Raw genomic sequence first — 27066 nt, 5'->3', positions numbered from 1 at the left:
GCAGCTGCCTTCTGCCCCGTGCTTACTCCTTCCGGCCCCTTCCGGCCCCTTCCGGCTAATGCGGGACAAACCAGCGCCGATGGTGTTCATTGGAAGCCTGCATGCTAGTCACCCATGTCTGCCATTAGTTGGTTTCGGTTCGGGAACCTGATAGCGTCTGCAATTGTTCGTGAACCGCCCCGCCCGCCACCCCCCACCAGGGGTGCCCCTGCCCCCCACGGCCCCACCTCCGCCAGCATCTGCCAAGGGCACGTCACTGCAATCCGGAGTACGGTCCGCGTCGCACGTGTCTCGCTAGCTCGGACAATGCATCAGCAGGCTCCTCTTGCCTGTTTCTGCTGATCCACAACAGCAGCGGTAGCGCCCCTGGGGCCGGTGGCAGTGGCTCTGGGCCCAGCAGTGGCAGCGTGCATGTGCCTAGCGGAGGGGAAGCGAGCATACCGAGCAAGGCCACGCGGAGGAGGATAGCGCGGCGTCGCCCAAGACGCGACGCCGGCGCGCAGGTTGAGGCCGGCCGGTGTCTGGTTAGCAGTCTATGCTGACAAGCAGTGTTGTGGCTAGGGGGATTTCCTGCTGTTTGGTTGTCCTGTGCTGGCTGTGCTAGTGCTTGACAGCTGGACGCGACTGGACACTGATACTGTGAATCTGTTTTGCTCCCATGTAGCATCAACGCTGCAGCTCTGGCCCGGCTGACGCGAATCCGGGATGCAGCAGGAAGCGGACCTTGTGACACGCCAGGAGCTGCACGGGACGGTCACAATTGGTCACGCTGCGCGCGTTGGCGCCGCACCGACAGCCAAACAAGTCCTGAGCCCCATGACCCATTCAAAAGATACACACTCACGCACCGAAACAACTGCACACAGACGAGCATATTCTGAGGCACTGCGCATCAGGCTCGTGCTTTTGCGCGCCACCAGTGACAGCTCCACACACTGCAACACCTGCACAGTGCACACCCGAGGGCGGCTGGGCCAATGTCACCACAATGTCATCACAGTTCTGCTTGCTAGCGCCCAAGCTTCAACGCATATGTAATTCATCTTCGTTATCACAATGATAAAAGTCAGCTCTTGCCTCCTAATCAGAGTCCCTGTAGACCATGCAAACAAACCGTACAGTAGTGCAATCGTGTGTGCGTACGGAAATGCGAGCTGCAAACAGATACGGTTCCAAATGAATGCAAGGCTTGCCAATCGAAATCTTAGCTCGCTAAAATAATCGGCATCTCGGGCCTGTCTGCGCAAATGCAAGCGTCATGCACACGGCTTCAGTCCGGACCCCTCGGCCCCTGAGTTGCGCATGGAAACATACACGACAAGAATTGTCAGTATCGTCGCTTTAGCTACTGTCCGGTATTTAACATTTCGCGCCCGGTCAATTGTAATAAGCAGAAAGGATCGCGCGCGGCTTGGTCGCACGCCTCCCCTCCGTACAACACAGCCGCCGCGCAAGTGTATCTAGCGGCCTCCTGCAGGTCTGGTGCACGCCAGGCGCCTTTCCAAGCAGGGGAGGCTCTCCCCTGTTTCCAAGTTCCGTGCAATCCGTGCATTACCCGCTCGCACGCTTCTAGTACGACATGCATTGCTGCGGACTTTTCAAGCAGTATGGTAATAGCAATTCATCCTCCAGGCCTCATGACAGCTGCACTTCCATCCCATTACTACATGAGCCACACGCTGCTTCCAGGTCAGCACTCCGTGCCCTGCGTGGCACCCGCGACCTCACCGTCCCTGCGCGCTGTGCAGCTGCTTGCTGCTGCCGGCGCGGCTGCTGCTGCTGCTGCTGCCCCCTCCTGCGCCCACACCTGCGCCGGCTCCTCCGCCCCCTGTTGCTGCAGCCACCGCGGGCGATCCCAACGACCGAGCGGAGGGTGAGGCGGCGGGGCTCATGGTGCCTGGGCCCGCCGGCAGGGCGGCGACCAAACCCACCCCGCCTCCGCCGCTGCCGCCACCGCTACCTCCGCCGCTGCCTCCGCCGCTGCCGCTGCCCGCCAGCACCACCCGCCTCAGCTCCGCAATCTCCTCGCCCTGCGCCTGTATGCGCGATAACGCCTGTGACAGGGGCATGGCACCATGCAGTCAAGGAGTGTCGAGTCAGCACCTCAGCGGCGGTGGCGGCAGCGCAAGACAAGGCATCATTCCAAGCAGCGGCGGCGGGGAGGCATGTGAGACAGCCATGCGATGCCAATCACACCCTCAGCGCCCCCCCCCCCTCGGCCCCTGATAAGCCGCACCCTCAATACCTCCCCACCAGCCCTGCCTCTACACCACCTCACCCCTGGCAGCGCCACACACACCCCAGCCCCGATGCTGCCAGGGCGCCACCCCATCCACCCGGACCCCCCCCCATCCCCCCCACCCCCCACCCCCACCGCCCCCCCTGCCCACCGCCCCACCTGCGCCAGGCTGCTGCTGAGCATGGCGTTGACCCGCTGTACCACCCCCATGATCTCACCCACCACCACCGACTGCTGCTGCTGCTGCTGCTGCTGCTGCGGGCCGAGCGGCGGGTCGCCACCTGCCTCCCTGCTTGCCGCACCCCCTCCTCCTCCCCCTCCCGCTGCCGCTCCTCCCCCTCCTGCCGCTCCTCCTGCCGCACCCCCTCCTCCTCCTGCCGCCGCCGCCGCCACTGCCGCCCGCAGCTGCTCCAGCTCGGCGCGCAGGTCCGCCACCAGGTCCGCCAGCGCCTCCTGGGCCTGGGGTGCGGGGGGTGCCGCGTGTGGGGCCGTGCATGTGTGTCAGCGCGCGTATGTGAAGGAGAGTGGCTGGCCATGTGTGTGTGCTTGTGTGTGTTAAAAAACGAAACGAAAGCCCGCCCAGACGATGCCGGAGCGTGTGTGTGTGTATGTGTGTTTGTGAAAAACAACAAAACGAAGGTGGTCGTGTGTGCGTGTGTGTCTGTGTGGGGTTCCGACCTTCCAGGCATGACGTGCCCATGGCCACGGCTGTGAGGGTCCTGGGGCTCGGCGCTGCAACATACCGGCGGCTGCCGGCGCGGTGTGCACCATCACCACTCACACCAGCCACACCAGCCATACGCGCTCCCGGCACACCACAAGCACCCACCCACCCTCCAGCCCACCGCCAACCCGGCCCCGCACACCGCCACCCGCCCTCCCCCCCCCAAGCCTCATCCACCCACCCACCCACCTCCAGCACCAGCGCCTCCCCGCTCCGCAGCTGCCCCAGCTCCCCATGCAGCGCCGCCAGCCGAGACCACACCGCCGCCGGCACGCCGGCCGGAGGCGGTGGCAGCGAGTGCGGCGGCGGCAGCGGCGCCGCCGGCACTATCGCCACGGAGTTAACCGACGCCCGGCGAGACCCTGATGATGCCGCACTGCTGGCGCCGCCGTCGGCGGCGGCGGCGGCGCCGCCATCGGCGTCGTCGGCGGGCGAGACCATGTACGGCGGCGGCGGCGCCAGGCGCTGCCGCTGCTGCTGCAGCATCGCGGCCAGCTGCTTGCTGCTACTGCCGGCGCTGGGGCTCAGGCTGCTGCTACTGCCAGTCAGCCCGGCTCCGCCGGCCAGGAAACCACGGCTGCCGCGCCGGCCCGGCGAGGACAGGCGCCCGCCGCCGCCACCGCCCATGGTGCCGCCGCCGCCGCCTCCGGTGCCGGCAGACGCGACCACCGCCGCCGCCGCCATCTCGGTCCGCATGCGGCGCATCTCCTTCTGCAGCGTGCGCAGCTGCCGCCGCACGTCCTGCAGGTGGGCGGTGGTGGGAGGTGCGGCAGCTTTTGGGGGAGGTGCAGTAGTGGCAACGACAGCGGCAGCGGCAGTGAGCGACGTGGTGAGCACGTGGCTTGCTGCTACCAGTGGTCACTCGCGAGTGGCGCCCCGTCATGCAGCGGACCGTTGGACCCAGCCGCACACATACCTGCCCCATGGAGCGCTCCTTGCACAGCCGGTAACACCGATCCCACCTGCCCTATCCAACCAGACACCCACGCCATCCCCTATCACAACACTCACCGACAGCCCCGCAGCAGTGGACGCCACGCTGTGCGCCGGCGCGGCGCCGCCGCCAGGTGACCCCGCCGGCAGCAGCCCCGGCGCCGCCGCCACCACCAGCGAACGCTCCGCAGACCCTGACGCCGCCGCCCCCAGCAACCCATCCCCACTGCCGCCGCCGCCGCCGTTGGCTCCCTCGCCCGCCGCCGCCGCCGCCGCCGCCGGCAGTAGCGCCGACATGAGGCATGCGGCCACGTGCTCCATGCCGCGAGCCAGCTGGTCCAGTGACTCCCGGCTGGCCTCCCGCTGCCGCACCAGCTCCTCCCGCGCCTCCGCCGCGTCCCGCCGCAACGCCCCCAACTGCCGCTCCAACCGCTCCACGCGCGCCGCCGCCGCCGCCGCCCCCACCGCTGCGTCAGCGGAGCCGCCATTGGCTGCTGCGGAGACGTCGGCTGCCGCCGGCAATGCCACTGCCGGCGGCGCCGCGCTGGCGGCGCGGTTGTTTTCGAGCTTGGCGGCGCGGCTGGCGGCTGCCGCCGCCGCCTCCTTGGCCGCCGCCACCTCGCCCCGCAGCGCCGCCAGCTCCTGCCGCAGCGCCGCCACCACTCCAGCCGCCGCCGCCGCCGCCTCAGCTGGCGATTGCTCCGGCCGCCCGGCCTCAGCCGCAGCCGCATCGGCGGCTGCAGCCGCAGCCACTTCAGCGGCGGCGGCCGCCGCCGCAATCCTGCCGTCGGCGTCACGCCGCCACGCCGCCGCCTCCACCGCTCCGTTCGACAGGGTCTGCAGCAACGCGTGGTGCTCCCCTAGCAGTGCCCTGTGCTCAGCCAGCCCCGATCCCAACGACTCCAACCGCCCCAACCGCTCATCCAGCTCAGGCAGTTGGTCGTTCTCCAACCGCCCCACACGGTCATCCAGCTCCGGCAGTTGGTCCTTCTCCAACCGCTCCAACCGCTGCGCCACCCGCTGCACCAGCGGCAGCAGCACTGCCTGCTGCTGCTGCTGCTGCTGTGCCTGCTGCTGCTCGCCGGCTGTTGCAGCCGGCTGCTGCTGCTGCTGCTGCTGCCGGCCTAGGGAGATGAGGGAGATGGCTTCTCCCAACTGCTCCTCCAGGGTGGCCTGCGCCGCCCCCGCCGCCTCGGCGTGCGCGCCCAGCTGCTCGCCCAGGCGCCGCTGCGATGCCTGCACAAGGCGGGAGCCAGAACAAATAGTTTCTTCATCTAAACTGACAGCTCTTTGCTGTACTTCATATGTTGCTCCAAGTTACGCCTACCGTCAGCTCGAATTTAAACACGGAGCCAGGGAGGGCAGGAGTGCAGTTTTGCGCAAATTTGTTGTGCGTTAAGGAGCACAAGGAAAATCGTGCGTGCTGTGTAGGGCACAAGGAAAAGCGTGCGTGCTGTGTGTTGTGTGTTGTGCGGCCGGGTTGCGCCCGGGCTTGTACCAGCCTCCCCCCCCGCTACAGGTGACGGCCCACAACCCCTGCCTGCGCCCACGCCCGTCGGGCGCGGCCCCCCACCTGCATGGACACCAGCGCCTGCGTCAGCGCCAACACCTGCAGGGCCGCGGGGCGGAGAGCGCGGGGCGTGGCCGTCAGCCGCTACTGCTGCTGCTGCTTGACTGTTGGGCCCGCACGCAGGGACAGGACAGGAACGAGAGGCCGCGCTTTCGCCCCCGATGTTCGTAAGAAACCCCCCCCCCCCGGTAACAACTTCGTCTGCAGCCTTCAGTGCATCCTATACCACTTTTCCAACCATGTAAGCAACCGCCCCCCCCCCCCCGCGAGCTCCCCCTTGCAAGTTGCAACTGAGTCAGCCCTGCCAGCGCTCCTAGCCGCACCTGCTGCCGCAGCTCCGACACTTGTTGTTGCTGCTGCTGCTGCTGCTGCTGCTGCTGCGCCGCATCGCCTCCCGCCGCGGCGCCGCCAGTACAGCTGCCAGCCGCCGCCGCCGCCGCCGCCACACGCAGGCTGGCGGCGTTGTCGTGCGGCCGCCGTATGAAGTCCCGCGCCGCCGACGCCGCCGACGCCGCCGCCACTGACGTTGACGAGCCGCCGCCACTGGCCTCACCGCCACCACCACCACCACCACCACCGCCGCCGCCCGCCACCAGCACCGCCACTGAGCTCTGCAGGCTCTGGATCTGTACCGCCTGGACCTGTACGAGCGAGAACAACTGCCGTACGAGCTCAGTGGCGGCGGCTGGCGAGTCGGCGGCGACATCCTCAATAGGCGATTCAAGAGGGGCGGGCGGCGCCGGCGGCGCTTGCTGTGCCCGCGGCGCCGCCGCGCCGGCCTGCAACGCCCCGTCCATCCGAGGTGGAGGGTGCCGCTGAGTGGGGCCCTGTGCCTGTGCCTGCTGCTGCAGCGCGACTTGGGAGGTGGAGGACGCGGGGCGGGGGGCGGCTCCGAGTGAGTGCAGCGGGGAGGCCGCCGCTTCCTTCCCAGTGGACTGGGATGCATGGATGCTGGCGGGTAGGCCATGCACGGTGGCTGAGGCAGAGGCAGAGGCTGCTGCTGGCGCTGCCGCTGAAGGCACGACCTGTGCTGCGGCCTGCGCCAGGTGTCGCCCGCTGCTGGCGGCGGAACCCGGCGTGCGCGGCGTGCCCTGTGCCGGCTCCGGGCCCCGCGGCGAGAGTGCAGGCGAGGCCGCCGCCACAGACCCTGCCGTGTCGCCGCCGGCTGTTGCCGTTGCCGTTGGAGGCAAGGCGCCGCCGATGCCATATCCGCTGCCGGGCGGCGGCTGAAGCTGCTGCGGCGGCACCGCCGCCGCCGCCACTACCTGCCGCGCCTGTGCCGCACCTGCCGCTGACCCCAGCCAGGCTGGCATGGCCGCTCCCACCGGCGGTGCCGCTCCCGCCGGCGCCTGCGCCACCGGCCCTGCGCCTCCATAGCGCGGCAGCGGCCCGCCTGCCGTCAGCCGCTCCAGCCGCGCCAGGGCGCCGGCGGGCAGGTCCCTCAGGTTCACCGGCGCCGCCTCTGGGTTGAAGCCCCCAGCAGCAGCGCCGTTGCCGCCGCCGCCGCGCGGCCGCCCTGACGCCGACGCCAGCAGCGCCTGCGGCGGCGTGAAGCTGCTGGATGCGACGCCGTCGCCGCCGCCGTATTCGTGCAGCGGCAGCAGCAGCGACGACGACGGCTCCCCCGCCGCTGCCGCTGACGCCGCCGCCAGCAGGTCATGGCCCTCCAGCAGCGACGTCGTGCTGCCGCGCAGCGACGTCGCCGCCGGCGTGCCGCCGCCGCCAGGCCCGCCGGCCGCCGCTGCCTCCAGTTGGCTCTGGCTTTTCAGCACCTCCAGCAGGTTGATGCGCTGGCGGCTGGCACTGGAAGGCCGGCCGTTGGCCGCCGCCGCTGCCGCCGGCGAGCCCAGGCCGCTACCGCCGCCGCCGCCCAAGACAGCGCCCAGCAGGCCGTTGGCTGCGGGGCCGCCCGCCTGACCGCTGCCCTGGCTCGCATGACGCGGCCGGGTGACGGGCCGCCGGCTTGGCGATGCGCGCGCGCCAGCTGCTGCCGGGCTGCCGACAGCGCCCGTGAGAGCGGCAGTGGGGCCAGCCCCAGTGCCGTTAGAGCGCCCCCGGCCCGGCGTGCGCGGCCGCCCCGCCGCAGCTGCAGCAGCAGCTGCAGCCCCTTTCCCAGCCCGTGCCTCCGCCACGCCGCCGCCGCCTGTTCCTCGCCGCCCGCCGGACGTCGGCGTGCGTGGCCGGGCGCCGCCAGCCGCCGCCGCCGCTGCCGCCAGCTGTAGCTGCTGTAGCTGCGCCGCCGCCGCCGCCGCCGAGGTCGCCCCCGACGTCCGCACCGCCGCCAGCCCCTGCAGCTCCTCATACATGTTCATCAGCACGTGGTCGTACGGCACCTGCTCGTACTGCTGTTGCAACTGATTCGTGTACTGCGGATCTTCGTACGGCACATCCAGCGGACCGGCGGGCCCCGCCTGGCCATCTGGGTCGGGCTGCCCGGCAGCTGTGCGGCCCGACACGTGCCACTGCGGCGGCTCCGCCGCAGCGCCTGCTGTGCTGCTGCCTGCGGCTGCGGCTCCTGCGTCGTGCCGTGTTTGTGAGTGGGTGCTGAGCCACTCATCCACCAGGGTGCCGCCACTCTGCAGGAAGCGGACCCGCAGGGAGACACCGGTTCGCATGCGGCGTGAGACAGTGTTGCAGGTAACAAACAGCATCCCGTTCCAGGCCATCTGGTCGCAGCCAGACCTGCGAAACCGCTTTAAGTCTTCTGGCAGAGCGCGCCCGCAGGACCATACCCCACAGCCGCACTGCCGGGCGCCGCAAGGAGACGGGGCTTGCGCCATGAGACCGCACCTGGTGTGTATGTGTTCGGGAGGCTGGTGGGGTGGCCACCCGGGAGGGTCCCGTGCCCAGCGATGCGGCCACGTCACCCGGAAGAGGTAGCTCTACATAGCCCCCAGCTGCGGAGCCATCGCCGCACTTAGCGGGGCCATTCATCATGGCCTGCGCAAGCACAGGGGCATGCTGGGGTGAAACTCGGCCGCGTGACACACACCGGTCTGGTGGCTAATCCGAGTTGAAGGCTTGCTGCTACTGTATCAATGGCACAAAACGCGTTCGGATTGCCCCTTTTGGGCCAACACCACACTCGCGACTGTGTCTCGATGGGGCCGTAGCCGGCTTTAGCGCGACGTCCCGCATGCCACATGCGTGGCATCATATGTGCATTAAAAATACAACTCACCATTGCCGCAAGACGCGCTACTTCGCTAGCTGTCTGGGTATAGCTGGGGGTTCGACATCACCTTGTGCCTTGGAAAGCACTCAAAGCGGCTGAAGTTTACGACCTTAAAGCAGTACAAAGCGATCGCGCATCGCAGCTGTCGGTGTTAGAAACGGCTAGCACTCGACCTTGCGAGCCAGGACTGAAAGGACTCACAGCGCGCACAGAAAAGCCTGGAGACGCTAGCTAAAATTCCAGTATCCTGATATCAATGCGTCAACTGGCCGGTGTGGACGCGCCCTCGTGTCTTGTTGCCTCCCAATCGCCACCACTTCGCCCCCATCAAGGGACTAGTCTCTTCTTCCGCCGCACTTCCAACACTGTATACATACGCTTGGGTTTTAAGTCCTTGCAAACGTAGAAGCTTTGGTATAGAAGGTTCGTCTAGACTACGTTCAGAGCTTCTCTCTTCTTCAGACTAGGTGGAGCAGGCCCGGCGGCTAGGGGCAGGCCATGGCGTCGAAGCGCATTCAGAAGGAGCTGCAGGTTTGTGCAAAAGCAGCTTTCGTTGGCGCGTGAGCCGGCCTGGGGTAGATCTTGTAACAAGGGATCATCTTCTGAGTGCTTCGGAGCAGCCGGCGTCCTATTAGCGGTGTGAGAGTTGGGCCGAGCAATTGGCTGTGCATTTTGGATGTCAGCAACCAGCCGCCTTGTTGAGGCTGTGTAGAACCACGCGAGGCCCAACAATTCAGACGCGCATCTGCCCCGGCCCTGTCATCCGCTCAACAGGACCTGCAGAAGGACCCGCCCACCTCGTGCAGTGCGGGCCCTGCGGGCGATGATCTCTTCCACTGGCAGGTGCGGCGCAGCGGTTCGTCTGGCCTGGGTGACGCGCTCTGGGCAGAGTCGCGTATAGGCCCAGCCCAGTCGCAGAACGACCTGTGCGGTGACTGAAACTGACGCCCTAACTTCCTGTCCTTATAGGCCACCATTATGGGCCCCAGCGACAGCCCCTACGCGGGAGGCGTGTTCTTTGTAAACATTATGTTCCCTCCGGACTACCCGTTCAAGCCCCCGAAGGTGACCTTCCAGACTAAGGTAAGGCTAAACGAACGCTGCAAGGCTTGGGCAGCGGGAAGGCCTTTGTGTTGGGGTTCGCAAGGAGACTCGAGGGCGGATGGACCAGGGCTTCGACCAGCTCCGCGAGCTTCAATGCCTTTACCTTTCTGGTTGTAGGTGTACCACCCCAACGTGAACAGCCAGGGCAGCATCTGCCTGGACATTCTCAAAGACCAGTGGAGCCCTGCCCTGACCATTTCCAAGGTAAGTCAAGCGCCGGCGGGCGGGACTTCATGGCATTCATCGGCAGCAGGCCCAGGACATTACAATGTTGCGGGAAAGCGGGAGGTGCCCTGGTGCCCGCTGTCACGACGGGAGTGGGAGACGGAGGGGCCCTGGAGCCCGGGCTAGAGCTTCCTACACCGCGGGGCGTCCATGCGTGTCCCCCCGACGTTGCCTGGCACGCTTGCGTTTGCGCATGTGATCGGTCCTTATCCCGCAGACCTCCGCTCGCTCCGCCCCGCCAACGCATGTTCGTTCGTACCCCTTCAACCAAACCAACGCCGTCCTTCCCTGCTGCAGGTGCTGCTCTCGATCTGCTCCTTGCTCACGGACCCCAACCCCGATGACCCGCTTGTGCCGGAGATCGCGCACATCTACAAGACCGACCGCCGGCGGTACGAGGAGACGGCGCGCGAGTGGACCCGCAAGTATGCCATGGGCTAAGCGCGGGCGGCCCGCGTTGGGAGGAGGGTGGAGGCCTAGCAGCAGCGGCAGCGCAGAGGAGGCAGCTGGCGTGGCGTGACCCCCTCATCCCGCGAACCGGCGGGCGAAGGCGGCTGAGTGTAGCCGGCGGAGGAGCGAGGGGCTGGAGCAGACTTCTTGGCTGCTGTGTAGGGTGGGAATGAACGCGGTGGCCGGAAGGATCCACTGGCCAGAAGGACCTTGGGCTCGCGAGGAATCAGGGCAAGCTGGCAAGGCAGGCCGCTTCTGGCCGGGTCCCGCTGATGCGGTCGCGAGCAGCAGCAACTTCAGCAGCAGCAACTTCGCGGCCAGCCGGCGTGGGAGCAAGCACCGAGCTGCAGCAGCAGAGGCGGCGGCGACGTCCGTGGTGCCGGAGGCTTTTGCAAACGAGGCGCATCGACTGACGGATGTACTACTAGCGGCGGAGCGGTTTCGTGGCGGCGTTGAGGGTGGGGGATAGCAGCGTCAGCAGCGCGGCGGTTGCCCAAAAAATGAATTAGATAGGCCGGCACTAGGTTTGGGCGCACTTAGGTCGCGGTCATTGGGCGGCAGCTGCATGTCGATGGGTGTGTGTTTGGGTGTGATTGGGTCGGGTGAGCAGCAGTGGCGGAGAGCTGGGGGCCAACGCAGCGATTCTGCTCGGGTCCTAGAGAGGCGTTGACGCGGGCTGCAGCCTATGGAGGAGTGCGGCTGTGTACACAACAATGCACGACGGCAGCACGGGGGCCCTCTGCTCGCCGTGGTCTTGCCCGGGGCAGCCCGCACGGGCGGATGGTGCCAACGGAAATCCCCCAGGGGGGATACACCGAGCCGGAGAACCGAAGTGTAAGCGTAGATCTTTTTTCCGCTGGGTTGGGTTGCCGGTACTTAGCCAGGGTTCTTTGGCACAGTCAGCCGTGCCCACAAACCCTGCCGCCCATACGATTTCCTTGGCGGCATGAGGTGTACAGAGCCCATCTCGTGAACCGCCCCGGCCCCCCACACAGGGATGCACAGCTCAGCGACCTGCCACATGAGTTTAACGCGTCGAAATGGCCAATAGCCCAATACCAGTGCGGTTGGAAATCCCCTTCAAGGCGTTAGGTGGCCCAGCCCCCTGTGGTGACGTGCGCTGCAAGATTGCATTGGTTCCATGAAGGACTTGCTGACACGAGTCGCGAGCGATATCTGCCCTGGAGCCCGGGGGCGTGCCACCTGCAAGTGGCGCCGCCGCGCTGCCCCACTTATCAAGACACGGCCAGTGACCGAACCCGGCACGGTTGGCGGGACATCGTGACACACGTGGACCCACGGAGCGCCCCCGCCCCGCCCACGCCCCTTCATGATGGACATGGCGGACATCGCCAGGCTGGCCAAGTCACCAGACGCGTCGAAGGGAACAGACCACACGTGCTGGACTTGCCTCTCCCAGGTGCACCTCGCTTCATATGTGCGGGGAGCTGAAATCCCCCCCCGTGCAGCTGTGCCTGGTCACTGGACAAGGCTGCACAATGCGCACACACCTGTGCTTCCTTCCTTTGTGCTCTCTAAGACTCATTAGACACTGCTTGCTAGCTGCGACCAATGCCTCCATCAGCTGCACCCTACGGGACTTTACCAACCTGCCTTACCACTGTCCCATCACACACCTCCATCAGCTATCCTCAGCGTTCGCACGCCTCCGCACTTTCATGACACACCTGCTTGGCGCCCTCAGGACACCCCTGGCCCTCCGGCGTTTGACCAGCCGCGCGCTCATGCACTGTCGTCGCAAATTGTTTGCCATGTGCTGGGGTCCGGGAATCAGCGGCACCCTACGGGGATGCACCAACCTGCCTTAACCCTGTCCCATTGCACACCTCTGGCCCTGGGTCAGTGGGTGCGTTCCCCCCCTCCGTGCACATCCTGCCTGCCACTGCCTGCCATTGCCTGCCATTGCCCCACGGGTAAAGCACACACCAGCCGCCAAATCGCAACCATTGCGGACTCCACTCCGGACTCATCATCGGACAGACGTACCGTACGATGACGACGACGACGACCGGCGCAACCAGCTCAGCCCACCAGCAACTACCCCGCCACGCCACGCCACGCCACCAACGACTGCAATAATCGCAGGGTCCGCGGCCCCGTCTCCCCCCACTACTCATCCATGCCCGCCGCACTGGCCCCGGCGCCGCCCGCCGCCGCCGCCGCGGCCGCCGCCGCTGCCGCCGCGTCGCGGTCCCAGCGGTGGATGCTGCCGTCCTCGCAGGCGGCTATGACGGTGCTGCCGTCCCAACTGACGGCGGTCTGGCGCACCTGCACACACGTGCCAGCACGTGTGTATTGTAGTAGCAGGCGTTAAGCGAACAGGAGGACTATACTGTGTGTGTGTGTGACTGTGTGTGTGTGACTGTGTGTGTGTATGTGTGTACTGCGGTAGCGTGTATCTAGGCAGACGCGTGTTAGGCAAATGCACAAAGGCAGGGTCTACACTGCGTGTGCGAAATGCGCAAGCAGCTACTGCGCCGCATGGGCAATACACACAGCACGCCACACCAACGCGCATCACGCCGTGCAGACTTGCCTCCCCCGTCCCTGTCCCCGGTTTTCCAGCACCCACTCCCTTCACCCCCTCCCTGACTCCTCCAGCCGCCACGCCCACGCACCACGCTGCGGCACTGCGGCGCGCTCAGTTTGGCCTTGGGCTGGCAGCCCATAGCCGCGGCCGAGGTTACACGCGGCGCGAACACAAACACCTTGCCCCTGCGGTGGCGGGTCCGTGAGGGCGGGCGAGCGAGCGAGCAGGTGCGGGTGGGTTGCGTGCCGTGTGTCGTGTGGTTAGGGAGCTGTAGGTAAGGCAATGCGCAGGACGGTGTATGGCATGCGCAGCGACGCTGACCCCTGAGATCCCCTCCCGCCCTCTCCTTCACCCGCTTTCCTTTTTCCCTCTTCCTCCCTCTCCCTTTCCCCTTCCCGTCTCTCTTTCCCCCTCCCGTCTCCCTCTCCCTCTCCCCGAGTAGTGTCGCCGTGCCGCCACGAACTTAGGCCGTGTCAGGCTATGCAGCAGCTTTATATCAAACGGGAACACTACTTCGGAGGGTCTACGTGCTGGAGCTGGAACTGGAGCTGGAGCTGGAGCCGGGAGCTGATCAACATCGTCGGTAACGCTTGATGTTCCGCAAGATGGTCTACCGTCTACCATTTCCTTAACTAGTCACTCCCCCTCTCATCTGCCCCCTCACTTGGCGCTGCCGCACGCCAGCGTGTTGAAGTGCAGGTCGGCGCCGAAGCGCACGAACCAGGTGCGCAGGCTGTCCGCCAGGTGGAAGTCCTGTCGTGTGTGTGTGTGTGTGTGTGTGTGTGTGTGTGTGTGTGTGTGTGTGTGTGTCAGTGTCAGTGTGTGTCACTGTGCTTTGATTAACAACATAAGGCGCGAGAGCGTGCAAAAGGGCAGGGAAGGCAGGGAGCAAGCAGGGCATTGGGATGTCGAACACTAAACGCACTGCCGCTCTCCTCCTACGTGCTCGCTCCAACACACACGCACGCGCCACGCACCGCGATCTTGGTGGCACGGCTCGCCACGCTCTCGCCACCCAGCCTCCCGCTGGCCGACACGCCCACATCCCACTCCTCGTCGCTCTCTTCCGGGCCCCCTCCGCCTCCGCCTCCGGCTCCACCCGCCGCCGCGCTGCTCCCCGCGCCGCCGCTGCTAGCGCCGCTGCCGCCGTTTGCGGCGGCGCCGCCGGGCGGCGGGCGGCGGTGCTTGGCCTGGGAGTGCGGGCGCCACAGGCTGATAACGTCATGCACGGACTTGGACAGGACCAAGTCGCCCATCCACCGCACACAGTCCACGTAGTCGTTGTGCACCTGCAAACATAAAGGAGCACGGCAGTTAAACAAAAAGGAAGGAAGTCGAAAGCAGGGAGACAATGCAAAACCGGGGGTTGGGGTAGCGATTGCGTGGTGGTGTATAGCGTATCGGCGGAGTGGGGGGGGATTCCGGCATTCCCGAGCCCAACTTAGGGCGCCGGCGGATGCGTGCCGAGTGGGCTTTGACACGCTGTAATGTACATAAACGCACGGCTCATCGCACAGCAGGCAAGGTACACAAGGGCCGTAGAAAAAGAGGAACGGTGCGCGGAGAACTGCGGCGACGCACCCGCAACGTGGAGAACAGCGGCTGCTGCACCACGCGGGTGGGGAAGGCGCGGCGGGGGCCGGCGGCGGCGGCGGGGGTGGCGCCCACGCCGCCGCCCACACAGCCGTCGACGGCGCCGTCGGACTCGTCAATCAGGCGCTCAATGGGGCCCAGGCTCCAGATCTGAAGGGGGGGAGAAAGCGAGGTGATGCGGAGTGGCATCCACAGCTGGGCACCAACTCACACGCGATGCAGGTATGTGTTGTTGAAGCGTTTAGGAAAGCATACGCCCCATCCGCAAACAGATGCTGAGATGCACGGTGTGTGGTTGGCGCATGCCGGCCCCGTCAGCCCCACCGGCCCCCGCGCCCCTCGCGAACCTTGACTGCGTTGTCCATGCCACTGGACAGAAAGCGGTGGCCATCCCATGGGTGGAAGTCCTGTGAGGCGCGCGCGCGTGTGTGTGCGTGGCGTGTTTGTCAGGGCGGGGGTCGTGTCTCGCTGTGCGTGTGTCAAACTGGGAACCGAAGGAAAACATCCACGCCCACAAACCACCGACCCACCCAACCTTCCATTCATCCCTACCCCTTCAGTACCAATACCAATGCCAGCGCAACGCCAGGATGTCGCCACAATTGTTTTTACATTTGGGACCCATTCGTCGGGCTAGGGCGTCCACCAACGCCAACCCCCCCCCCCAACACCCCCACCCCCAACGCACCAGGCTGAGCACCTTGTTGCGGTGCCCACCCTCGCCCGCGAAAATGGCCACACACGTGCGAGACCTGCGGCCGGGTGGTTGCAGGTGGTTGGTGGTTGGCGGTTGGCAGTGAGGGTCAGGCGCGGACAGAGCGGTCCATGCCCAGGCAGGGCGACATCATACAGTACACACGCGTGCCTGTCGCTTCCCTGGGTAGCGCGCACAGTCGCATGCCCAGTCCGGCGCGTCTCTTCCCTTGTGCTCCCAGACATACGCGCGCAAGCATCAGGTGCTTTCCTCATCCGCGCCCCCCGCCCCCCCGCACACGTCCTTGACATCAGTTTCCCCCGCTCACGGCCCTCCGCACCTCAGGTTCCACAGCCGCACGCTCTCGTCCTCAGAGGCCGTCAGGAACAGGTGCGGCCGCGCGGGGTGCACCGCGATGTCGTTGATGGACTTGCCGTGGCCCGCAAACGTCTGCGGCAGCTCGTCAAAGCGTCCAGTGTCAGTACCAGTTCGACACAAATGCGTGCACACTGCTGTGTCTTTGCATAGAAAGTTGTGCCTGCGTCTCACGGTGTGTGTGCTGAGCGACCTGGCCATGGCGCATGTGCTGTGGTATGATCCGAAACCTTTCGCGCAGGTGTGCGTGGTATGATCCAAGAGCCTTTCTCCCGCGCGGGGCTGCATCATGCGTTGTGCGGCCGCATTACAACAACAGGTGTGCGCGTCCCCGCCGCCACCCGCGGCCCGGCGCCCAGGTCAGGCGAATACCCCACCGCGCACTGTAGGCTGGTCCTGGGTCTTGGTTTCTTGGGGATGCGAGTAAACCACCCCACCCAACCCAACCCCACGCTGGTATCTAGAATTCATCCCCGCAACTCACGTGCAACAGGCAGCCCCGGCTGACGTCCAGCACCCGCACCAGCGCCTTCTCCCCAGCCAGCAGCAGCAGCGCCGCGCCGCTGTCCGCGTCCACACTCCACTTGCAGCAGTAAAAGTGCTCGCCGGCGGCCGTGGTGGCGGCGGCGGCCGCCGCCGCCGCGGCAGGGCCGCCCACGCCCGCGCCGGACGCCGCGTAGCCACCGGAGCTGCCGTCGCCGTCGGCGCCGCCGCCCGAGGCCCCGGCGCCGCTCTTGCGGCCGCGCTGCGATTGCAAAGTATGGTAGGTCATCATGATGTAGAAGAGAAGACTCGCTCGAGCCTAACGCTCCCGCACGGCGCGTGTGAAAACATGTAGATATGGTACAACCATACATCGGCTTCTCGCATGCCGTCCTCTTGCACACGCTGACAATTACTCCGGCTACCGCCCCTCCCATCCCGCTACAGCTGTGCGGCCCCGTCACTCACGTCTCCATCCTCGTACACCTGCAACACCTCGAACTGCCCGCCCGGCAGCAGCCGGTAAATGGTGGCCTGCGCACGCATGAGAAAGCAAAAGGAGGGGGTGCAAGCATGTGTTCATGTGTGCATGTGCGCACCAACCGCAACCTGGCATGATGCGAGTGCATGAGATGTGCGTGTGTAGCCGCTACCTCCCAAGCACCCGCGACGGGTTTCAAACCTCCCGCCCCCCTCGGCCCCAGCCGCCCCAGCCGTCCCCAGCTCCCTCCCCCCTCACCCTGTGCTGTCCCACGCTTGCGAACACGTCGCGGTGCGCCAGGTCAAAGGTGTTGAAGGCCACACAGAACAGCGGCTCGCGGTGGTCCTCCTGAATGCTGTGTAGCAGTGGTAGGCGGCGGGGTACATGATATGAGCGTGTGTGTTAAAATGTGTGTTGTGGGAGGTTGGGTGGTGGTGGCGATTTGGGTGGTGGGAGGTTGGGTGGGTGGTTGGGTGGTAGTTCAGTGGCGGTTAGGCAGTGCTGCAATAGTCATGGAAGCAAATGCAGGCTTGTGAAGGTTTGGATTTATGGATGGACGCCGGTGAGCAAAGGACAAAGCAAAGTCCCACTGCCACATGGCATCCAAGGAATGAGAAGTGGGCTGACAGCGCAGGACTCACTAGCCTGTGTACTTGTACTTGTACAGGTTTGCAGCGTCTTTGGAGCTAGCTGCTCCTGCTGCCGTTGTGGCTGGGTGTTGCGACGTCGTGGCCCCGTCCGTAGACTGCTGCTGCTGCTGCGCTGTCGCCGCCGCTGCTGCCGCGCCCGCAGTTGGGCCACCCCCGCTCGCCGAACCGTGCACGCGCGCCATGGTGCTTTAGGGCGCCTGGGCTACTGGCCCCAACCACGCTGATTAATACACTGTGGTATATACGGTAACTGGGGTCCAACTAAGCGCATGAGCCCCCGTGCGGGGGACTGGCGCCGGCAAGACTATGCTCTAGTATGGGCTGCTGGGCTGCGGCCGTGCTGTCCGAGGGCTGGTGTTTTGGCGGGTAAAATGGCCCGACTTTAGCCAGCAGCCGCTTGGTACCCACAAAAAAGCCTAATAGGACTGTTGGTCCGTAAGGGTGTGAAGGACAATAGGGATGCGGACCTCGGAAGCGGAGCAGTTTGTCGGTTCTTCCTGTATTCACAGGCTGTATAGCTCGAGCTGAATGAAATTGTACTGTCCTAAACTAATTGCATAAAAATCATGGCACTTCCTACGTTTTCATTTGCCGGCCGGGTATTCTCATGGCTTGATGGATCCTTTCCCGCCTCTGCATGGGGCGAGTCTCCTCCAAAACTGCAGACTAGCGAGCCTGACGGAGAGAGACTTTATTCATTTGACAAATTCACTGGTGTAAGAGAGCGACTGTACGCCTGTTCCCACACAACTCGGCTGCCATCGATGACTCGCACTTGTGGGTTTCCTTGCCAAATCGCTGAGATGGCCCCTTTGTAGCCCCACGTGCTGCTCCTAGCCCTGTAACCACGATATCCATAGACATGGCCAGCGCTGCAGCTGATGCGGCGCTGGCGCCGGGCACCAACAGCTCGGCCACCCTCAGTGACCCCTCAGCCTCAGCCCCCGCCCACGTCCAGTGCTGGGCGTGCGGTGTGCTGGTTCAAATCCCCATCGTGAACAACGAGCTGTCGCCTGTATTTCGGGTGAGGCCAGTCACCTGTGTGGCTGTGTGACCGGGTTTTCTTTTAAGGCATCCGCACAGTGCACGGTGGTGCAGTATTACCAAGCGGTCATGCGCTCGCCAGCGGGTTTGGGCACTCCCCATCCCCATCCCTCTCACTCCACACGCCCCAGTACTCCACCCCGGACCGCACCTGCACCCAACAAACCCGCCGCCTTTCAACCCGGCGCGGCCCCGTAGTGCGGCTGGTGCGGCGCAATCAGCGAAGCGGCGCCGCCCTGGCTCACAGGACCCGACGGCAGGGCCGGCGGCCGCCGCCGCGGTTTCAGCAGCCTCTTCCGCGGCGGCGCCTGGCGCAGCTGCATGCGCATCCTCAGCCGCCTGTCGTACCTTGTCGTACTCGTCGTGCTGGCGTTGATCGGGAGCATCGTCTTGCCGGGCATTGGGTTCGTGGTGCCGGTGGTGGCCGGCGACTCGGGCGTGGCGTGGGCGCTGCATACCACCATTGCGTGAGTTGACATGGACACCCGTGCAACAGTTGACATGGACACCCTTGCAAGTGTTGACATTGACACCCTTGCAACTGTTGACACATTATTGTGCGTGCAAGCCACGGCGTTTGCCGTCTAACACACGCATGCACACATGAACACACTCAGACACAGACACATGCGTAGCGGGCCTGCCTGTGCCGACCACCCCTCACATGGCCTTGCTGACACGCGGCCGCATTGCCCCCATCCCCTTCCTTCCCCCAGCTACCTGCTCTCGGCCGCCGTGCTGTTCAACCTGTTCGCGGCGGTGGCCACCTCGCCCGGCAAGCCGCACGAGTGCTGCCGCGGCCTGCCGCCACACACCGCCTGCAGCCGCGGCGGCAGCGGCGCACACGGCAGCAGCAGCAGCAGCGCCAGCGCCAGTAGCATGAGCCGCCGGTGGTGGCTCTTCGGGCGGGGAGGCGCAGCCGCCTCCGCCGCCTCCCCCGCTGCTGCGGCTGCTGCCCCGCCGCTGGTGGTGCCCCAGTACGCCTACTCGCACCTGCGCTACTGCTGGTCGTGCCGCGGCCCGCAGCCGGCGGAGGCGCAGCACTGCCACGTGTGCGGCTGCTGTGTGGTGGACCTGGACCACCACTGCCCCTTCATTGCCAACTGCGTGGGCAGGTGGGAGGGTGGCCGGTGGCGGGTGGGCGGTGTAGGGAGGAGGGTGGTGGAGGGGGGAGGGGGTGGGGTGGGGTGGGGTGGAGGTGGAGGTGGCGGTGGGTTACATTTTGAATAGTTAAGGAGGTGGTAGACGGTAGGGGGAGGTGGATGGGGGAGGCGGGAGCTACGCCAGGCTGCGCACACACTCGTACACACACAGCCATACGCACGTGTCGATCCCTTCCCCTTGTGCTTTGCCGGCCAGCACCCCCCCCCCCCCACACGCACACACCCCCCGACACCCACACGGCACCCATACAGGGGCAACCTGCGCAACTTCGTGTCGTTCCTGGGCGCGGCGGTGGCGGCGGTGGCCTACTGCTGCGCCATGGCGCTCACGGCGCTGTGGCTGGAGCGGCGGGACACGGCGGAGGCCATGCGGGTGAGGGGGCAAGGGAGTAGGCAGGCGGAGGCGGAGGGAAAGGGAGAGGAAGAGGCAGGCAGGGAGGCGTGGGAGACGGTGTGGGTTTTCTGCGAGCGCTTCCTCCCTTAGTTAGGCATGGAACGGAGCCAATACGTGTAACATGAATCGTGCAGGAGGCCTTCGTGGCGGCGAGCAGGGCCTCCCGCGCCTCAGCGGAGCTGGAGGACGTCGGGGCGGCGGCGGCGGCCTTCGCCGCCGCTGCCGGCGGCGCGGGCGAGCACGGCGCTGGCGGCGGCCGCAGCGGCTGGCTGCGCGCTATGGCGGCGGCGTCGGAGGGTGTGGTGTGGTTCCTGGGGTCGGTCGTGCCGCGGCTGCCGCTGCGCGTCACGGTGCGTGGCAGCGCGTGGGGATGGCGGTCGGCCGGAGGCGGCATGGGTGGACGTCCCAGTGCATCCCGCGCGCCTCCGAATGCTTGGGAACACCCGCTCTCCTGCTTGCTATCCCGATATACGTACTTTCATATTGCGCGCACGCGTTTCTATGTTTCCTGAATACTGACGATTACACGCATACGCGCGACCTTGGGCGCAGGTGGCTGCGTACATCGCCGCCATCTCGGTGGGCGTGCTGCTGTCGGTTGGCATCCTGCTCCTGCAGACCGTACGGCACATTGTACGGCATGGCGGCAGCGGCGGCGGCAACGGCAAAAGCGGCAGTAGCAACGGCAGCCGTGCGGCAGCCGCCGTCGGGGGCCCACGGGAGCAGCACCACCTGCACCCGGCCTCGGACGCGGCGGCGGCGGCGGAGGCGGCGGCGCGCGCGGCGGCGGCGGCGCGGTCGACGGCGGGCCTGGCGGCGGAGGTGGTTGGCGGCTGCGGCTCGGCGCCGGCGCGACGCAGCATGTTTGCGAGCTTGCGGCGGGTGATGATGGGCTCAGGGCCGGAGGCGGAGGACAGCGTGTGGATGTGGGTTTGGCCCATTTGGGGACCGCCACCCGGCGTGTTGGTGGGGGACGAGGAGGGGGAAGGGGAGGGGCAGGAAGGCTGGGGCGGGATGGGTGCAGCGGGGGCAGCAGGCAGGTGGAACGGAGCTGGAGTTGGCGATGGGCACGAGGGGCCAAGGGAGGGGGAGGGGCTGGACCCCGAGCTGCTCGGGGGAGGGGCTGGCATGGGGGCGGATGCGTGCGGGGGGTTGGCAGCCGCTGCGGCGGCGGCCGCAGCTGCCGCAGCGGCGGCTGGGGTGGGTGCCGCGGCGCGCCTCAAACCCAAGAGGGCATGAGTGGACGGAGTCACGGAGAACAAGAAGCAACACCGCCATGTGATGTGTTTTCCGGCCCGCATGACATGGGCAGACTCGGCGGCATTGGGACGCCAAGTGTGACGTATCAGGCGGCGCAATTCGATCTGGACCCGCGTTTGCACCGGTTCTGCTCTGTGCGGTGGAATGAGGGGAAGAGGCCTCGAGGCCGGCCGGTGAAGCGTAGTGCCGTAGCGGCAGTCAGCACCAAGTCCCATGTGGGTGGTGGCACTACTGCCCCCTTGGCACCGGCCTGAACCCTGGTGTGCGCAAATAGAGTCCAGATTAGTGTTCCGTGCAATCGTGCACCAATTTGCGTTCAATCTGAATATTAGCCGGACCAGCTCCGGACCTGATAAACTCAACAGGGGGAAGGGCAGGGGGAAGTGGCCCTGTCAACTAACCCCCTCCAGGCAAAGGCGAGACAGACTGCGCACAGCTGGGCAAGGCCCAGACCGGCAACAGCAGCAACACCAGGACGCCAGCTAGCCACAAGATTGAGGGCGGCGGGTGGGAAACCAGCAAATCGGTCTGTCACTGCACTAAGCCTAGCACCAGCCAGCACGCGTCCCGTGCGCAGGGCTCCTCGCGCTCGGGATCAACGACCGCCGTAACGCACAGCCAGCCGACCCGGCTCTTCAGCGTTGCCGCCGGCAGTAGGCGCCTTGTGCTTCGAGTCGCCGCTGCCCCGTCAAAGCTGCCCCGCCCTAGCTGCCTCACGGTGCGGAGCATAAGCGTTGGCTTGCTGATCAGGCCCTTGACCCTTGGAACGCCGCCAGTCTGCCAACGCTGCCCTGCACTGCCCTGCAATGTCCCGTGGGTGGCGTGTACCAGGAAAATGCACACGAGGCGCGGGTTCAGGTCGCTCTTCCGGCCTGGCGGCATCCATGGCCGCGGCGCGTGACGCGACCCCCGGTTCGAACCTCGAAACTCGAACCGGACCGGCACCGTGCGCGGCTTCAAATTCTTTCAATTTGCGACCTGGACCTTGGCAGTTTTCACGGCAGCATGAGATGCACACGTTTTTGTGTGGAGCGACAGGCGATACCTCGAGCATCGCAATGGTGCGCGGGCACCTGGCCCAGGCGCTGCAGGACGCAGCTCTCGCTTGACCCCTCTAGTCCATTTCAACCACTTTGAATTTTGTTCGCACAACATGCTCCTGGCGATCAGTTAATTATGACTTCCACGGTGCTCGCTCCAGTCAAAATGGCTGTCGTGTCGCTGGGTTCCTTGGTGTTCGATTTTGAGGTGAGCATCAACCAAGTATACTGCGGATGCGGGCAGGGGAAGAGCGGCCGGTTGGTTCGGGCGCAAGAATAGCGGCAATTTACCTTCCGCGGCCCTCCGGCGTCATCGGCGCCTTGCAACAGCGGGTCGTGTCTGCAAACCTCATCAATTACATGCACTTGCAGGTTGCCGGCTCTGTGGACACGCGCGTTTCGTTCGGTGGCCAAACTGCCGCGTCGGCCCTGCATCCACTCCTGGAGCACCTGGCCAGGGAGAAGGAAAAGCTCCAGTTTATCGCCACGCCGGCCTCGCTGTTCGAGGGCAAGGTGAGACTCCTGAACCATTCTGCCATTATTCCGCATATGCGCTGGGCCTCGTTAGGCGGCGGCGCGTGTTACTTTCAAAACAAGTCTAGTTTGCATGTCATTGCGGAAAGTTGCCGCGGCGCAAAACGCGTCCGCGAGCTGGGACCCCTTCGTTTTTTGACGGGGGGTTGCGACCGCCAGACTTCTGCGTCGCGGCGGCGGCCGCATTCTGGGCCAGGGTATATAGATAATGGCCGCCTATGTACTGCGACGGCTGACTGGGCTGTCTGGGACCTGCCGGTCGTAGCGCCGAGCCCGTTGTTGACATTGCCGTCGGACCGTTACTCGCTCGCGCAGCTACTGCGGGATGTGCGCTACTTTCTCAAGGAGGAGAGCGACACGGACGTTATCTTGCTGGCCACAAAGCTCTCGGCCGTCGGCTACAGCGTCAACGTGCGCACTGCACTCGGCGGCGGCGGAACAGCGGGGTGCTTTCGGTAAGGGCGCGTGTTGGGCACGGTACCCAGCGTGTCAAGCGCGGGCTTCCGTGTGTCTGGATATGCGTTTCAGGGCCAAGCAGCCCTTGGGCTTGCTATATGGAGGCACAAGCTCAGCTGGAATATCTTCAACGCTGGCGCGCAGGAACCTGCGTCATGAGTTCCTGACGGTGCGAGGGCGCGGTGTGGGCGAGGAGGCTGCGGAGTTCATCGTGGAGCCCCGATTTCGCGAGCACTTCTACATCCCCCACCCCACCGGTAAGACACGGCGCAACTGTTGCCTCACAGTGCAGCGTGTGGCCGCGCGTTTCCTGCATGCCCGTCTCGACGCCCTGACCGTCCTCGATACATGGTCCTCCACCCTGGTCGCTCTCTCACCGCTCCCTCATTCCCCCGCCCGCAAACAAACACACGCACACAGACGAGTACACGGAGATGCTCGCGGCTGCCCCGGACGTGTTCGTGGGCACCAGCGCCCGCCTGGTGCCCATTGTGCAGGTACGGGGTATGGATGGCTGTACGGCGGGAAGGTCGAGTTGTCAGGGTTTCCTGGCATGGGAAATCCTAGCAGGCGGCACGCGAACGCCGGTGACGCCCTACCCTGGCCACCGGCACCCTCTCTTCCCTCTACTGCAACTTGAAATCCCACTCCTCGTCCATGCCGCTCGTGCGACACCCGCAGCTGCTGTGTGCGCTGATGGCGAGCAGCTTCGAGCGGCAGGGCCTGACGCTGCCGCCCTGGCGCCGCACTGGCTCCATGCTCTCCAAATGGCTCCCGAACCGCTCCCGCGACACGCCGGCCGGAGGCGGCGGACCCTTCGCGCGCGCCTCGGCGCCGCCGGCGGCGCACGTGCGCGAGGAGCAAAAGCCCCGGGCACAGGTGCCGCCGCAGCCGCAACAACAACAGCAGCAACAGCGAGCGCTTCCGCTGGCGGCGGCCTCGGGTGCGGGTGGCGGCGGTGGTAGCGCGGCGCTACAGGTACCCGCGGCGCAGCTGGCGGCTGTGGGCGGCACCGGCGGCACGGGTGTGTCGAAGCCGTCTCAACAATACCAACACCAACAGCAGCCGCAGCATGCGGCAGCGACGATTGCTCAGGCGACGGTCCGCGGCGTGAGGTCCGGCACTGGCGGCGTGGGCGTGGGCCGCGCTACCTCCCTCTCCTTCTCCCGCATCAGCGACCCCCTGTCCGTGCAGCACTGGCCCCAGGACCACGCACAGCAGCAGCAGCAGCAGCAGCAGCACCAGCACCAGCACCAGCAGGCGCACGGAGCCATCGCCGCCGCGGCCAGCGGCCGCAGCCCGATGGGCTCCGGCGTGCTGCCGTCAGCGCCCGGCACGCCTGTGGCCGCGCTGGCGCCCCATGCGCACCCGCACCAGCACCAGCAGCAGACGCAGACGCAGCCGCCCCAAGCGCTGGAGCGGGCGGCGGCGGCTGCAACCGACGCGGCACAGCTTATGCTGAGCCCCTTCACGCGCACCAGCACGGGGCACGGTGACAGCCCCGGCGGCCCGCAGGGCGTCAATGGGCCTGCGGCGGCGGGTGACGTGTGCCACCGCGGCGGGCGAGTGCGGCAGGATTCCACGTACGACCCGTTTGGGTTCGTGCCGTTCGGCGGCCGGAACATGTACGGCAGCCCCAAGGTCTCGGACGAGAGCGGCATGTCTCCCCCCGCCCCACCCTTCGCCTACCCATATGGTGGGCTGCGGCAGCAGCCGCAGCCGCAGCAGACCGCTGTGGCAGCGGCCGCACCCACTCCTCTGCCACTACCGGTGCCCGCGCTGCAGTCGACGGCGTCGGTGTCGGCTCAGGAGCTGCCGCCAGCCTGCCGGCGGGCGCCCAGCGGCCTGCTGGCGGCGCGGCTGCAGCAGACCAGCCCCCACGGCGGCGCGGCACAGCCGGGAGCGGCTGCGGCGGCGTCAGGCGGCGCGAGCGGCGCGGCTGTAGCAGCTACAGCCGTCGTCGCGATGGAAACCCGGCCGCCGGCCCACTGGGGCGACGTGCCCATCCACAAGGTCCGCATGGGCCACGCAGCTGCTACCGCCGCCCCGGCGGGCGCGGCAGCGCCACTCTTAGCAGCGACGCCCATCGCCGCGTCGGTGACGTCGACTGTTGCTGCCGTCGCGCCATTGGCACCGGGCGGTGGAGGGCCTGCGTGTGTGGGCACGACTGCGACTGTGTCTACCGGCAAGCAGTAGCATGGGACCATATGGTCGCTGGTGCATTGTCGCGGTCATTGTCACGGTCGTTGTCACGGCGCTCTATTCTTGCCCGCATAATAGCATGGGCACTTCCTTTGGTGGCCTGTGCCCATGCTCAGTATGCGGTTTATGTGCACGCCATGCATCAGCCGGCACAGCATGATACACAGCTGCATGCATTCCCTGCGTGTGGTGGTGCGCATCGCGAAGAGGGGTGGGCGGGTGGGGCTGCCATAATCTCAACTTTCGTCAAGAGTGGGTGTAGAGTTCATCGGGTTATATGTTCTTAGTCATTTTGTAGGCGTTTGATACCCCGCTTCTGGCTCTGTGTTGGCGTGTGCCGGGGCCATCCCAGCAGCCCCACAGCCAACACCGCCAATTTTGTCGTTCAATGGGGGTCGGCAGTTTTCTTCCACTTCACCCTTCATCCTTGCAGTACGGTAAAATTGGCGGCATGTTCCCGGACGTTCTAGTTAAGAGGACAACATTGCTTAGCCACTGAGTGTGTTTTCGACACTTCAGCAGCCAGTATACATACACAAAGAAACTAAAAAATCTAAAAGCGGCATGTGAGTGCTGGAGAAAGGCACGCAGCCGTGCATCAGGATGCGCACATTTGCTAGGCTGTCAGGGGATGAGGGCGAAAATGAGGAGGCGCTTGTTTTGTCGGGACCAGTCAGCATGCAGAGACGAAGCGGCGCCGCAGCCGGACGCTATTTGAATGGATTGCGAGACGCGCGGAGGGGCTTGCGGGGCGGGTCAGGAAAGTGGCGGCGAGGGCGGCAGGCCCCAATCGTGTGTGGATAACACAGTTGCAGATTCGGATGAGAGGTCGGGTGTTGAAAGGGCCTGTAGGAGGCAGTCGCAGATTGGGCCAGGTGTAAACATGGCTAGCGACGGAGTGGTGGTGGTACGTCATGTGCATATCACGAAGCTGAGCGTGCGTCCTTGTTGTGGTTGGGTTGCTGTCAGGTGCTCAAGTTAGGTAGGAAGTGGCATTGCGGCGTGTAGGCCTGTCAGGTGGTGTAGTCAGGAAGTGTGTACTGTGCGAGAACGCGAGCTAGGGATGCAAACATTGGCGGGATCTCTGATTGACTTCGTATATTCGGGCGGTGCAGACCGGCCCGCGGTAGGTGTCCCAATGTGAGGCGCACCAAGGTCAACGGAACACAGGAGAGAGCTTGGTGCGCTGTGCATTAGAGACGACGCATGAGACGGAGCACGAAATGCGGCAAGAGCAGGCGGGCGCAGGCACTCGTGCACCCCATGTCGGGCACATGTGCAGAGTTTTAAGATCCTGCAAATCGAACCTGTCATGATGCCAACCCGTTACACTGGTGCAAGCCGCGAGACCGAGCTCCTCCCGCCCCCGTTTTGAAAGTTTCCGCGAGGAAGACAGAATTGAAGCGTCCACATCAAACAGGGTGCTGCGCGAGTGGACGCACAGGGGCGGGGAGTTGGGACGCGGCGAACCTTCCGCCACCTTGGGGTGCAGGGCCGCTGCAGGGCTTGCATCTTCGGGGAGCGGCAAGAAACGGGCCCCAACGCAGGCCCTCGGGCGAGAAAGATTGGGCATTCCCGGGTTGCATTCGCGCCGCGTGGGGCTGCACACCAGGGCTCATTGACGAGTGTTGCGGAACTAATGCGTACGTGGTGTTTCCAGGTTGGTTCCGGATGCCGCGCGCCCCGCAGCTCCGCTCCGCGCCAGCCCGCCAGCCGTCCGACAGCC

The 27066-nt window shown here is 65.7% G+C and overlaps 5 protein-coding genes across 5 annotated transcripts; 3 read left to right on the top strand and 2 right to left on the bottom strand.

Annotated features, from left to right (window-relative positions):
- Positions 1-619: 619 nt before the first annotated feature.
- CHLRE_16g693650v5 (uncharacterized protein) lies at positions 620-8881 on the bottom strand. Its single transcript, XM_043071763.1, has 8 exons — positions 8648-8881; positions 8257-8406; positions 5790-8042; positions 5470-5505; positions 3975-5132; positions 3153-3704; positions 2399-2698; positions 620-2054 (listed from the first exon to the last, which is right to left on the bottom strand). The coding sequence occupies exons 1-8, from the start codon at positions 8648-8650 to the stop codon at positions 1725-1727; spliced, it is 4782 nt and encodes a 1593-aa protein (XP_042915314.1). The 5' UTR covers positions 8651-8881; the 3' UTR covers positions 620-1724.
- Positions 8882-8981: 100 nt separating this feature from the next.
- Positions 8982-11270, top strand: CHLRE_16g693700v5 (uncharacterized protein). The gene is made up of 5 exons (XM_001699256.2): positions 8982-9172; positions 9416-9484; positions 9611-9724; positions 9863-9949; positions 10268-11270. Exons 1-5 carry the CDS (start codon positions 9140-9142, stop codon positions 10409-10411), a joined length of 447 nt encoding a protein of 148 aa, XP_001699308.1. The 5' UTR covers positions 8982-9139; the 3' UTR covers positions 10412-11270.
- Positions 11271-11279: 9 nt separating this feature from the next.
- CHLRE_16g693750v5 (uncharacterized protein) lies at positions 11280-17811 on the bottom strand. The gene is made up of 12 exons (XM_043071764.1): positions 17239-17811; positions 16856-16952; positions 16585-16650; positions 16118-16378; positions 15599-15708; positions 15253-15316; positions 14912-14971; positions 14553-14714; positions 13949-14260; positions 13636-13724; positions 13060-13156; positions 11280-12709 (listed from the first exon to the last, which is right to left on the bottom strand). The coding sequence occupies exons 1-12, from the start codon at positions 17427-17429 to the stop codon at positions 12551-12553; spliced, it is 1668 nt and encodes a 555-aa protein (XP_042915313.1). The 5' UTR covers positions 17430-17811; the 3' UTR covers positions 11280-12550.
- A 170-nt stretch (positions 17812-17981) lies between these two features.
- CHLRE_16g693800v5 (uncharacterized protein) lies at positions 17982-21467 on the top strand. The gene is made up of 6 exons (XM_043071765.1): positions 17982-18271; positions 18490-18758; positions 19008-19406; positions 19707-19827; positions 19983-20198; positions 20401-21467. The coding sequence occupies exons 1-6, from the start codon at positions 18110-18112 to the stop codon at positions 21085-21087; spliced, it is 1854 nt and encodes a 617-aa protein (XP_042915312.1). The 5' UTR covers positions 17982-18109; the 3' UTR covers positions 21088-21467.
- A 604-nt stretch (positions 21468-22071) lies between these two features.
- CHLRE_16g693819v5 (uncharacterized protein) lies at positions 22072-26747 on the top strand. The gene is made up of 6 exons (XM_043071766.1): positions 22072-22356; positions 22521-22661; positions 22998-23137; positions 23283-23395; positions 23559-23635; positions 23820-26747. The coding sequence occupies exons 1-6, from the start codon at positions 22315-22317 to the stop codon at positions 25332-25334; spliced, it is 2028 nt and encodes a 675-aa protein (XP_042915311.1). The 5' UTR covers positions 22072-22314; the 3' UTR covers positions 25335-26747.
- The last annotated feature ends 319 nt before the right edge of the window (positions 26748-27066 follow it).

The sequence above is a fragment of the Chlamydomonas reinhardtii genome, chromosome 16 (assembly GCF_000002595.2).
Source record: "Chlamydomonas reinhardtii strain CC-503 cw92 mt+ chromosome 16, whole genome shotgun sequence".
In the NCBI taxonomy this organism is placed as follows: domain Eukaryota; kingdom Viridiplantae; phylum Chlorophyta; class Chlorophyceae; order Chlamydomonadales; family Chlamydomonadaceae; genus Chlamydomonas; species Chlamydomonas reinhardtii.
This window is presented reverse-complemented; position numbering and strand designations above follow the sequence as displayed.

Excerpts from the sequence above, each read along its gene's own strand:
- CHLRE_16g693750v5 (XM_043071764.1), bottom strand. The coding sequence starts at position 17,429 with ATGGCGCGCGTGCACGGTTCGGCGAGCGGGGGTGGCCCAACTGCGGGC. Across the intron at positions 14,261-14,552 it reads CGCTGTTCTCCACGTTGCGG|GTGCACAACGACTACGTGGA; the intron begins GTGCGTCGCCGC and ends TTATGTTTGCAG. Across the intron at positions 13,725-13,948 it reads GCCGTGCCACCAAGATCGCG|GACTTCCACCTGGCGGACAG; the intron begins GTGCGTGGCGCG and ends CACACACGACAG.
- CHLRE_16g693800v5 (XM_043071765.1), top strand. The coding sequence starts at position 18,110 with ATGGCCAGCGCTGCAGCTGATGCGGCGCTGGCGCCGGGCACCAACAGC. Across the intron at positions 19,407-19,706 it reads ATTGCCAACTGCGTGGGCAG|GGGCAACCTGCGCAACTTCG; the intron begins GTGGGAGGGTGG and ends GCACCCATACAG. Across the intron at positions 20,199-20,400 it reads GGCTGCCGCTGCGCGTCACG|GTGGCTGCGTACATCGCCGC; the intron begins GTGCGTGGCAGC and ends CCTTGGGCGCAG.
- CHLRE_16g693819v5 (XM_043071766.1), top strand. The coding sequence starts at position 22,315 with ATGGCTGTCGTGTCGCTGGGTTCCTTGGTGTTCGATTTTGAG. Across the intron at positions 22,357-22,520 it reads CCTTGGTGTTCGATTTTGAG|GTTGCCGGCTCTGTGGACAC; the intron begins GTGAGCATCAAC and ends ATGCACTTGCAG. Across the intron at positions 23,636-23,819 it reads GCCTGGTGCCCATTGTGCAG|CTGCTGTGTGCGCTGATGGC; the intron begins GTACGGGGTATG and ends CGACACCCGCAG.
- CHLRE_16g693650v5 (XM_043071763.1), bottom strand. Across the intron at positions 5,506-5,789 it reads TGTCGGAGCTGCGGCAGCAG|GTGTTGGCGCTGACGCAGGC; the intron begins GTGCGGCTAGGA and ends GCGGCCCTGCAG. Across the intron at positions 5,133-5,469 it reads AGGCGCTGGTGTCCATGCAG|GCATCGCAGCGGCGCCTGGG; the intron begins GTGGGGGGCCGC and ends CGCCTTGTGCAG.
- CHLRE_16g693700v5 (XM_001699256.2), top strand. The coding sequence starts at position 9,140 with ATGGCGTCGAAGCGCATTCAGAAGGAGCTGCAG. Across the intron at positions 9,173-9,415 it reads GCATTCAGAAGGAGCTGCAG|GACCTGCAGAAGGACCCGCC; the intron begins GTTTGTGCAAAA and ends TCCGCTCAACAG. Across the intron at positions 9,950-10,267 it reads CTGCCCTGACCATTTCCAAG|GTGCTGCTCTCGATCTGCTC; the intron begins GTAAGTCAAGCG and ends TCCCTGCTGCAG.